The 11,280-nt window shown below is 33.6% G+C and overlaps 2 protein-coding genes across 3 annotated transcripts; one reads left to right on the top strand and one right to left on the bottom strand.

Annotated features, from left to right (window-relative positions):
• The first annotated feature begins 235 nt into the window (after positions 1–235).
• On the top strand, positions 236–3,863 carry LOC111368539. 2 transcript variants are annotated; one of them, XM_022989823.1, is made up of 6 exons: positions 236–776; positions 930–972; positions 1,038–1,084; positions 1,247–1,346; positions 2,478–2,691; positions 2,767–3,863. In XM_022989823.1, exons 1-6 carry the CDS (start codon positions 756–758, stop codon positions 2,846–2,848), a joined length of 507 nt encoding a protein of 168 aa, XP_022845591.1. In that variant the 5' UTR covers positions 236–755; the 3' UTR covers positions 2,849–3,863. The 2 variants fall into 2 exon arrangements, with proteins under 2 accessions (XP_022845591.1, XP_022845593.1); XM_022989825.1 differs by having other exon boundaries at positions 1,253–1,346.
• A 326-nt stretch (positions 3,864–4,189) lies between these two features.
• LOC111368538 (gibberellin 2-beta-dioxygenase 8-like) lies at positions 4,190–7,150 on the bottom strand. Its single transcript, XM_022989822.1, has 3 exons — positions 6,477–7,150; positions 5,580–5,904; positions 4,190–4,565 (listed from the first exon to the last, which is right to left on the bottom strand). Exons 1-3 carry the CDS (start codon positions 6,971–6,973, stop codon positions 4,335–4,337), a joined length of 1,053 nt encoding a protein of 350 aa, XP_022845590.1. The 5' UTR covers positions 6,974–7,150; the 3' UTR covers positions 4,190–4,334.
• Positions 7,151–11,280: the final 4,130 nt, after the last annotated feature.

The following is an 11,280-nucleotide window of genomic DNA, read 5'->3' on the forward strand; positions in this document are numbered from 1 at the left end:
CCTTCACCAATTTTAGTTCGAATCGACTGCAGCCACTTAGTTGAAGTGTGAACGAACCGTTTTTACTCACTTCATCTCTATTTGATGATTTGTTTTGTATAGATATCAATGCTCATTGTTAAAAATAATAATAATAAATTATTATTTCTTTTTTCTTTTTTTCTTTTTTTTTTTTAAAAAGTCACATTGAACGAGAATAAATCATTATGAATTAAATGATTAACCTAATCAAGAGTCTCTCAATTCCAACTCTCTCTCTCTCTAATCATCCTTGGAATTCCCTTTGTCTTCCTCTCTCACTCATCAAACCTTCTCAATCGCCCCGCCCAACCATCATATGTATTTATACATACACCCAAAGCGATCACACATCATCAAGAATTATACATGCTGTTTGGATTTTCCTTTGAATGAATGAAGAGAAAATCATTATACCAAATTCCAACCCACAAATATTGATTTTGTAGCAGTTGAAGAAAATTAGAAAATGACGGAGCTTTGATAATTAAGCTTTCTCTTTCTTATCATTCACGAACAAACTTGTTTCATCATTCGTATGATCAACAAACAAAGTAGACTAACTTAGGCTTTGTTTGTTTTGATGTGTCATTTAGATCTCATGGTGGAGACTAATTAAGCAACTTTGTGAAATCCGCCAAACAACTCATCTATGAGTCCCTTTCTTTCTCTTAATTTCGATCCTTAATCTTTTGTGAAATTATTAGAATTCTCTGTTCCGCATAATCTGGTGGGAAATGACTGAAAATCCAAAGATGGTAAGCATAGTTTTTCCCAGCTTTCTTTTCTTCTTTATGCGGGTATTTTTTTTTTTTTTTCTCCCTCGAAATTCTTGTGTTGATAAAACACCATATCTTTAGACACAAACGTAACCGTCTATAATTTTTTTTTTTAATTATTATTTATTTTAGGAAACAATGTTCTCTCATAATCTAAGAGCAAATTGTGAAGCTGGTGAGCTTTCTGATCATGTAAATGGATTGCAATCCACAACCATTAAATCTAATCCTTTGTGTTAGATATTGAACGCTTAGAGAAGGATATTAATGCAAATTCAAGAATTAAAGTAAGTTTTTTCTTTCTTAATTTGATCATTTCTGGGATTATGCCTTTATTCCTTCTCTGTACTTTGGCTTTCTTTTTGTTTAGATTTCCAAAAACAAACTATCTATGTGCCATAAAAAAAGGGCTACTCTTTCTGTTTATGTGCGCGCTTTTGGATGATAAGTTGCAGAGAAGCATTTCAAGAAAAGGAACATTCAGAGGAGTCGAGAAGAAAAATACAGCCAACGAGAAATACATTAGTGTCATTGCAACTTCCACGAGAGGTAACCGTTACTCCTTTTTCTCTTTTGTCATTTTTTGTCATCTCAAAATCATATGTTTTTGCGTTAGATTTACACCTAATGTCCAGTCGAAGTAGTCTATTTTATCCAATTATGAGAAAGTTCCAATAAAAATGGCCTCCAAGTTCATGTATATTTGTGTTTCTTGGTGCCTATGGCATGGTAGAGGCCAAAACCTGCTTAGGTCACAATCGAGACACCATTAAGTAGCTTGTGTACTATCTTGTATTCACGTTCTTAATATCATCTAAACAGAGTGTCTGAACATTATATGATGATGATTTCAATTATTATCGGATATTGATCCAAATGACAGGTGATGGGCAGCTATAAATCATTAAAATTTAATCAATCAGCCCCCACGCACCTACCCACATCCTCTGTTTCTTATGGTACTGTCATGTTTCTGCATTATCACTCGATGAATTAGGACATGGTTAGTAAATTGAATACTTAATCCGAGCGTGGATTTCTTAAATTTTCTAAGTGATTGCGAGGAGACTTGAACGCTAAACTAAGCAGCCGAGGAACACATTATGATGTAATTTTAATTTGGTTCGATATCTAGGTTATTAGATAGGCACTGCAATTAGCATTTAATGATATTGATGATTTCTCAATCAAGATCTGTTACTCGGTATCCAATTGACAATCAATGAATTCTAGATTTATTAAATTCTCGAGTATCTTTAAAATCAACATGTTGTTAAGGCTCTTTTTGTTCACCTTAAGTACTTAATTCAGCTTCACTCAGGGTCGGCCTTAGGCCTAGGCCAAGTCTTTGTTTAAAATATAAATATATTATTTATTTAAACATTTAAATATTTTTATGTTTGAAAAAATTTACGTTTAAAGGCCTCATAATGATGAGTCCCCTAAGGCCTCAAAATTCTTGGGGCCGACCCTAGCTGCATTGTAAACTTTGATTCAATGTACACCTCTTCTAGCTTAATCCTTTAGTAAGATCATCAGCAAAGAAAAGTTTAAAGTATAAACACATATTTCTGTCTCATTTCTTTTTGTTCAATGCGCAATTGGATACATATAATTTGCATTATGGGAAAATTTGGGTAATGGCAAGCTAACATATTCTGCATGGTATCCAAACTGCAGCTGCTTTACTTGGTGGTGGCACGCCGGAAAAGCCCCTAATTGTGGCTATGGGCGGATGCGATAATTTCACCAGCCCGCCAGTTCACAATCAGATCACTATCATGGGAAACCCTGCTGTCGAAAGCAAATTTGGTGGCAAAATATTCAGTTTCGGAAGGTCTTCTCCTTCATGGACAATTGACCCCAGAAGGATACTTCTCTTCTTCGCAACTCTGTAAGTTTGTTCTTCATTTCTTTTCAGCACCACCTAAGACAACTCACATTTTGCAGAGGTTCTCATTTTCTACAGGTCAAGCATGGGGACCATATTGCTGATCTATTGCACCTTACACATGAGCAAACACAACGGGGATTACAATGCCCTCAATTGATAATTATTAGCCTCCCAGTTAGATGTGGGCAAAACTCGACCGAACCCGCTCAAACTGCCCAAACCTACCCAACCCGGTTGAGGGGGCAATACCCGACCGAACCTACTCAAACAGCCCAACCCGACCGGGTTGGGTCGGTTTTTTTTTTTTTTAAGTGGGTTTCGGTTTTTTGATTGTGTAGGTGGGTCGGGTTGGGTTGTGGGTTAACTCATAAAAACCGACCCAACCCGCCTATTTAAAAAGAAAAAAAGAAAGGAAAGGAAAAGAGAAATAAATTGCCTAAACGTAAAATCGCTATTTTCAAGATTTAAAGTTTCATAAAATTATAACAAGAATCCCATTATAATTTATAATAGACAAATTTTTATATTGAATTTCTGAAATCACAATATATAACTCAATACTTCAATTAGGTCTTCCCGTAATCTCTATCTCTTAGGATAATTAAGTTTTGTACTGATTTACAAAAGTATCTTGTAGAATGATTATATGAATTATGGACATAAATGTTAAAGAAAAAATAAATTTTAAGATTCTATATAGAGTCTTGATCTAACTTCTAAATAAATCGATTTCTCACATTTCAAATAAGCTTGTGAAGCATAATTTTCTTGTTATTGCCAAAAACTATTAAAGATTTGAGATAAATAATAATTAAGAAGTTAAATTCGAAAAAAAATAAAAATTTGGCTACCAGCAGAACCATCTATCTTGCTTTTTGGTTTGGTATCAATTTAATAAGTATTGTTGTCTGTTGTGCAAACTTGTTTTGTTAATCTAGGTTTGTTGATGAGCCTGTAGATCCGAAACAGGAACTTTTGAAGAGCAATGCAAGGCACCATGCACTCGACCACTCAAAGAATATCAAGTTAATAAACCTTCCTTTTTTGTTTTTTCTAATTTAATGTCTACTTCTCCATTTTTCAATTTTCCTACCTTTTGTGTTCTTTTCAACTAATACTTAATATTGCTGAAGCCTAAATGAAATGTTTTATACATTTTACAGTTTTTAGTTTTTTGTTCGCTCTTCTTTTTGTTTGATTATATGGTAATAAATTACAATTTGTCCAACCCAACCGATACTTGATTGGGTTGGGTTGGTTTGATTTTAGATCAACAAAAACCGACCTAACCCAATCCACGCCCACCACTACTCCCAGTCCCCCACTTTTACTTCTTAGAGGGCTTCATTAAGAGATGGTTATAATATTTGGCTGCTTTCGCTACAAACAGAGTTACACCGACCTTCCATTGGCATGGGCATCAAATTTGGCAGATTTCACTTTTTTCCGCCTAACTAATTTTTTTGCTAGTATAATATTTGAACAGGACAACAGCAGATAACACTAAGACAAAGAACACAAGATATCTATACCTTTTACATAGGATATGGTGCACTAATTTGATGTGAAAGACTTATGATCCAGTAAATTCTTCCGTTGAAAAAAGTGTACATCTATATTCTACAAACGAGGATCTAATTATTTCACAAAAGGAACCTTGCAAGTCCCACTTTATAGCCAAAACATTTGACATCGTTTTGCACTTGTTGTCTGTATTCTCTGAAGCTAAATTTTCTATAGGCGGAAGGTTCAACACAGCTCTGTATAACAGTGTCATAAGATGGACACAGGAAGTATGCAGTCGAGAACCTCTCCTGTAGCTTATTAGCCACAACCCGGTGGTGAACGCTTTTATATACATTGTTGCTCCAAACCTGCATTCATTTTCAGACATTATTAAGCTACTAAAATGAAAAAGAGTGTTACTATTTAGCACCAAAATCCTGCTATGCGTACAGGAAAAGAGCTGCCAGGCCTTTTACAAGGAGCACATGGCAGTTTTTGACTGAAAACCACCTAGGGATGGCAAAAAAGCCCCGAACCCACCCCATGAAGATAAAGAAAAAAATAAAAATAATTTTATTTCTAGAAAATTTATCGGTTGAAGACCCATTTTAAATTTGTATTTTATTTTCTAATTATAATATAACTCGAAATTTTAAAAATGTAAAAAATAAAAAAATAAATGGGGCAAAAAGTTGCCCCGCCCGCCCCCGCGGGGCGCGGTGGGATTTTAGAGAGACGGGGCGGGAGCGTCCGTACCCGCCCCATTGCCATCTGTTTACTATCGTGATTATGTCTAACATCGGTTTAGGTGACAGTTTTTTACAGGGAGTAGGCAAAAACAAAAGCCACTATTGGTGTGTTTAGCATCAGTCTATATGACAACACTAATGGCATTAAATTAGAGGTCTAATTAAATAAAATGAATTATGGCCCACTTCATAAGAGCTTTGATATACTGACATCTAGACTAACGTACAATATCATCGGTGTCAAACCATTTCCCATCTTTAACTAATTGCAAGCCTCCAACGTGATCTTGGTGCAATATTGTGAGAAAATCGCTATCAGTGTGTACCATCAGCCCAAACATTTGAGTTGAAATTTGGCACACTGGATATCTGTTCATTCGAATAAAGCAAGTTTTTGCGAACACGTTTCTTTGAAGAATGTTGTGTAATTTTGACCCAATTTCTTCACTAAAATTACCGACACCTAGACTAATGTACAATATCAACGGTGATAGATACATTATTCAATAAAAAAAAGTAGGCATGCAAAGTACAAAGCCTTGGTGGCGGACGGTGAGATTTTGGCAAAAAAACTGTAATTTAGTAGCTCAAACGAGCACATTTTTTATCATTTCATTAAATGATAAAATATACCTGAAATAAATCTCCGATGTTGATAATGAGAGCCTGTGGATTGGGTTTAACAGCAATCCATTTCCCATCTTTGACTAATTGCAAGCCTCCAATGTGATCTTGGTGCAATATTGTGAGGAAATCGCTATCAGTGTGTGGCATTAGGCCAAACATTTGAGTTGAAATTGGGCATGTTGGATATCTGTTCATTCGAATAAAACAAGTGCTTTGCAAACACGTTTCTTTGAAGAATGTTGAGTAATTTTGACCCAATTTCTCCACTAAAATTTCTGCCAACTTTTGTGCTAGCTCAGACACTTTTGCCGCAAATTGTTCCATTGTTGATCTGAATTCAGTAAAAGGATGGGATCTTAATACCAAGTTTCGCTCTCATCACATAACCTTTTAAAATTTTATTGTTGATACTTAAAATATTGATCAACAAATTCTTCTTACCTATTCAGGATTTTCTCCTCATAATCTCATTATTCTACTGCTCAATGTGAAGCAAAAAGAGAAATGACTATCTGGAATGAAGCTATTCAAATTCAATATACCATTCTTCATTTTAGGTATGCCTATTTATATATATCTATTCAGCTATTGAGGGCAAATGAGTCTTTTTAGTTGATGACATGTGGCTTTCATTGATTGACTGACTTTCAACTAACTCTATTATCTATTCACGTTTTATTCACCAACTTAATCCTTACGTTTTTGTTCAAGTATATTGGCTTGCATTATATATCTAAGATCGCTTACGAGGTTACCCCTTATGAATGCTTTTTAAGTTTATTTTGAGTTTGCATATATTTTTGACTTCTTCAAGCACGCTTAGATAAATGTTTCATGTATAACACTGATGTGATGGAGAAAGAAAGAAACTTTTTTGCTCATGATTTGAGGCTTGTGAATTACCTGAGTGTGCAGAGGCCACCAGAACCCAATATATCACTCAAAGACACATGATAAGCTTCCGACCAAGACAGCTGCCTCAGGTAATTCGGTGATGGCGTCCCCCAAGTATAACTCCCCATCGAGAACTTGGGATCATTGCCATTTGTCTTCTCATTAAACGGCTTCTTAAAAGCCTTCATTTGTTCTGTTCTCATTTTCTCCAATACTTGGCTGGAAATTCCGTGGTTTACGACTTGGAAAAAGCCCCATTCTCGGGAAGCTTTAGCTATCTGTCTCTTGCATGCTTCTCTCTCGGAATCTCCGAGGTTTAACATGTTGAGATCAATCAGTGGGAGTTCGCATTCATCAACTAAAAGCTCCTCAGAACTCTTTGCTAATTCTACTTCAGTCAAACTGTCGAAGAGGTTTTTATATTTTTCTTGAAATGGTGGATCGGGGGATTCTTCTCCCATTCTTATAGGCTGAAGAAGGAAAAATCTGTTGCTGAACCCAAACATTAAGAAGAAATATATATTAGTAAGGTGAAAGTCGGTATACCATATTCTATTGAAATGGACAACTCACAGTTAATTACCAAGCCTAGGATGAAAGGTCATATTTTGCAATAGCTCCATTTATTTTTCATTTATAAAGATCATTATATGAAAACAAAATGTAAATTAATACAGATAGGTAGTAAGCAAGTGTATGCACCTAAAGATGAAGAACTGTTGAATTTAAACACTAAAGAAATAGAATTTTATTGATGAATGGACTTTGCACAATATTGGGTACATGCCAAAATCACTGACCACCTTATAATATATATAGCCATGAATGGCGGTGGGACTGTCGATAGCAAGCATTCTAGTTCCCCGCACGAAACAAACAAGATTCCTTGAAGATTAAGAAAATGATCTTATCTGATACTAAAAATGATGCTCCCAGGATTAACCACAGAATAAAAAGAAAGAAAGGCAGAAGAATATCTAAAGGAGCAGTAATCTTTGTTGACTTACATAGAAAAAAATAGCTTTTGAGTTGCCCTGGAAGATTGGAAGCTAGATATTCAAAGCGTAAAGTGCACCAGGCACAAGGCATTTCAGTTTTGAATTTCAGGGAGATAGATGGAGATCATGTGATTTAAGCCCATATTTATGTAGAATACATCATTTTTCGGAGAATATATGGTCGAAAAATAAGAAAAAAAAATTGAGTTTATATGTAAATATATATATTTTTTTTTTAAATGAGTAATAAAAAAATATTAGTTTTTATAGAATGGCTCAAACAGGGGCTTGGGAAAGAATAATGCTATAGACTCGGGATCCTTAGACGTCAAGTCAATTGACAAGAATTTTATTTATAATGGCAAGTCAATGAATATTATTTAGCTTATGAGTCTGTTTGGTACAGATTAAAATTTAATTTAATTTAAGTTAAAGTCAAACAATTAATATTAACCACATCTTTTATTGATCCCACAACTTTTCAATCATAGGTTTCAAAAATTTCTATCAAAATTTACTAAAAAATCTAATTTTAATCATCAACAAACACCCTCTATGTTTGATATGGATTAAAATTTGGATAAATATCTAATACAAATTCAAAAATTAAATGTAACCACATATTTCATAAAATTCACAATTTTTTAACCTATATTTCATCAAATTTTATCAAAATTTACTAAAAAAATTGATTTTTAACTACATCAAATAGGGTCTTAATTATATCAAAACTCATGAATATGATAGTAGTCTAGATAAATAACATTACAATTTAAAAAAGAACACGTTTATTAAAATCAACAAAATATTTTGTATTTACATGGGTATCGTATTTCCTTTAATCTTTTCAAGGAAACGTAAGATATTTTAACTTTGTATTACGTTTCCATATTTTCCATATACACGACAAATAAAAATATTCAAATAGTGTGAAGTTCATAAGGATGGAGAAGGGTCGTTCTATCAAATTCGATGGGTTCCATGTATCTTTTACTTTTTTAAGACATGACATAGTTGCTTTCATTTTCGATGTATTGAAAAAATAATAATAATAATAAATAAAATGTTCCATGTAAGTTTGGTGAGATCGTCACACCTTTGAATAAAGTATTTTAAAGTTTATGAAAATTAAGTAATATCATGTAGTGCAATTAGTGTTTAGCGCATGTTTAGATGGAATCATATCACTGTGCTTATAAAATCATTCTGCCGTAACTTTAAAAATAAAAATAAAAATAAAAAACGAGAAAGTGGACTCTGTTAAGAATAAAGCTTCAAGTATGGAAAAAAATTAACAGAATATGTATCGATGCTGACATGGCAAAATATGACTGGACTCTCTTTTCTTTTTTCCCATCTTCCAATGATATTGTGGCATGTGTTGTCTGCAAGGATTTTCTGTCAAAAAATTCTATACTCGTAGCATGATTCTTTTGTTAATAGTGGAAACTCAAACTCTTGTATGTTAATTTATATCATATATTCAATCGATGTAAGATTTATTATTTAACGTTTATTGAAAAGATAACTTGTTTGAAAATATCAATATTGAAATTTGTGTACTCATTCAAATCTTAGTCAAATCGAAAGAATCGTTCGAATTTAATGAACTCCAATACTATATTAATACTTGATGTTCTATCTCAAAAATGTCAACTTTATTAAGATCAATAAATTTAACCTTTATATACTAAATATATCTAATTTGAAATTTATCCTATAACTTAATGAAGTCCATAAAGTATCATGTCTAGATCATCTTCACCTGGTTCATTCCCATTTAATATTTTTATTTATAATATGAAGTAGATATTCGCCCGTGTGTACCCTTAAGAAACAGCTTAAACAGTACTGGTTGTAGTAGTTGAATTTAATTGGTTCTTGTTCTTTCAATCTCTCTAAAGAAAATAATGTTGTTTTGCCAAAAAGATGTCGACAAATGCCTTAACATAATGGGTGTCTAACAAGATATGATTGAAAAATAAAATATGACTGTATTTTAAACAATCCAATGATAAAATATCATGAGAGATTTTGTCAACCTCTCTAGCACCATAACATCCATTTAATGGGGCGTGGTTCACGTGTACTGCTCCAACGCCCTTATGAGGTAGTGATGAGTTTCACGCGCTGTAAGCCCGGCCCAAGAGATAGTCGGACTTGTTGAAAATCTGGCAGTTATTAATGGCTCTAAAAGAAAGTTGAACGGAGTAGGCTTTGTAGAAAGGGGAAGAACCTTTCCGGAGAGGTGTGGTTCTTAGGGGGGAAGAGCTAGTAGGAGCCATCCCATCTCAATAGCGTATATTTGGAGCTCAATATGAAATTTTATTTTCTTGCAAGACCCGTTCGGATAAGGGAAAATTCCAGAGATTGCTTCAAAGTAAGCAAGCATGTGTACTACTCATTTGAAAAGTACATTTGACCTTTCTCTAATCATATTCTTCAAAAATCACAATTAAAAACTCATTTAAAAAGAAAAAAAAAATTAGGGCTCAGACATAGGCTTAGTAACTATGATGAATAACAACAATTGTTGACACTCGATAGTAGAATCTACACATGGCTATGGATTATGAAACAAATAGCTCCTATTTGAGGTAGATCAAAATCAAATTTACGGTAGATTTTAATCTACACTAAATAGGGACATAATGTGATTCAAGTGTGCAAAATGCACAGTTCAATAAAACTTGATGGATTATCAAGGGTGACCATCAATCATCAATCATTCGAATGTTAAAGCTCAAAAATTCTATCAATTTATCGAACGTGTGCAAAATGTGTGAGATGAAACCAACCAATAGTTTTGCTCGAGAGTGACAAAACTTGCTCTTTGAAATAGTAGGAATAGCTAACACGGCTCTTGAGGGAATCTTAGATGACATCCAATAGACCACACAATTAATTCCTACCTCCATTTAATTATAATAATTTGAGAAAGCTGAAAGTCAAGTCATTCTTGATTGGTCAATCTACTTTGAGGGGATAATAACAATGAAAATACTACACAATAAAATATGTTTGCAAGCAAAATTTTGCAGCACTGAATTTTTGTGGTTTGAGGGAGAGTGTTTTTGCACAAACTAGTAAAGAACCAAAGCAAAAATACAAGTTGTTAAGTTCTTTCTTTGTTTATCTTAAAAAGTTGATAAAAAAAATTAAGTTAAAGTTTCTATCGAACTCACAACTTTTATCAATTTTTCAATCACACATTTTATTAATTTTTATCAAAATTTACTAAAAATCTTATGTTTAACGATACCAAACAACAGCTAAAGAGGCTTTTAAAACCTCGCAACCCTATTATGCCTAAACTATATGTATATTTCAAGTAAAGAAATTCGGTAAATTGGGACCATTGTTCCCAACTTTTACCTTCTTTGGCATTTCTATTCCTAATCTTTGTTTCTTGACACGCATATCCTCGATCTTTAATAAATTAATAGTCATTGCCTCGATAATCGTTTTTGTTGTCTAAACTTGCCGTTAATATGGCTTGAATTTCCAATTTTGCCCTTATGTATATGTAAACAAGGAAAAAAAATACAAAAATAACAAAGGAAAAATTAGAATATTGATCATCCTCATCATTCTAGTCTAGAGCTAGAGATGGCAGCGGGGCGGGACGGGACAGTCGTTTGCCCCGTTTGCTTTTAAAAAAAAATAAACAAATAAAGTTATGCTAGGTGCATTTTCAATCAAGAACCCACATCTAGTGAAAATGTCGGGGAACGGAAACTTTATATAGTCGAGACCTTTGGAACCTCCACGGGGAATTGATGAATCTCATCAATCCATGGGCTCTTCTCCTTTGC

Source organism: Olea europaea, chromosome 19, assembly GCF_002742605.1.
Source record: "Olea europaea var. sylvestris chromosome 19, O_europaea_v1, whole genome shotgun sequence".
Lineage (NCBI taxonomy): Eukaryota > Viridiplantae > Streptophyta > Magnoliopsida > Lamiales > Oleaceae > Olea > Olea europaea.

Coding starts and splice junctions, on each gene's coding strand:
- LOC111368539 (XM_022989823.1), top strand. CDS start 756: ATGACTGAAAATCCAAAGATG. Junction 1,085..1,246: donor ATGCAAATTCAAGAATTAAA/GTAAGTTTTTTC, acceptor TTGGATGATAAG/TTGCAGAGAAGCATTTCAAG. Junction 2,692..2,766: donor CTTCTCTTCTTCGCAACTCT/GTAAGTTTGTTC, acceptor CATTTTCTACAG/GTCAAGCATGGGGACCATAT.
- LOC111368538 (XM_022989822.1), bottom strand. CDS start 6,973: ATGTTTGGGTTCAGCAACAGATTTTTCCTTCTTCAGCCTATAAGAATG. Junction 5,905..6,476: donor GGTGGCCTCTGCACACTCAG/GTAATTCACAAG, acceptor TACTGAATTCAG/ATCAACAATGGAACAATTTG. Junction 4,566..5,579: donor ACATCGGAGATTTATTTCAG/GTATATTTTATC, acceptor AAATGAATGCAG/GTTTGGAGCAACAATGTATA.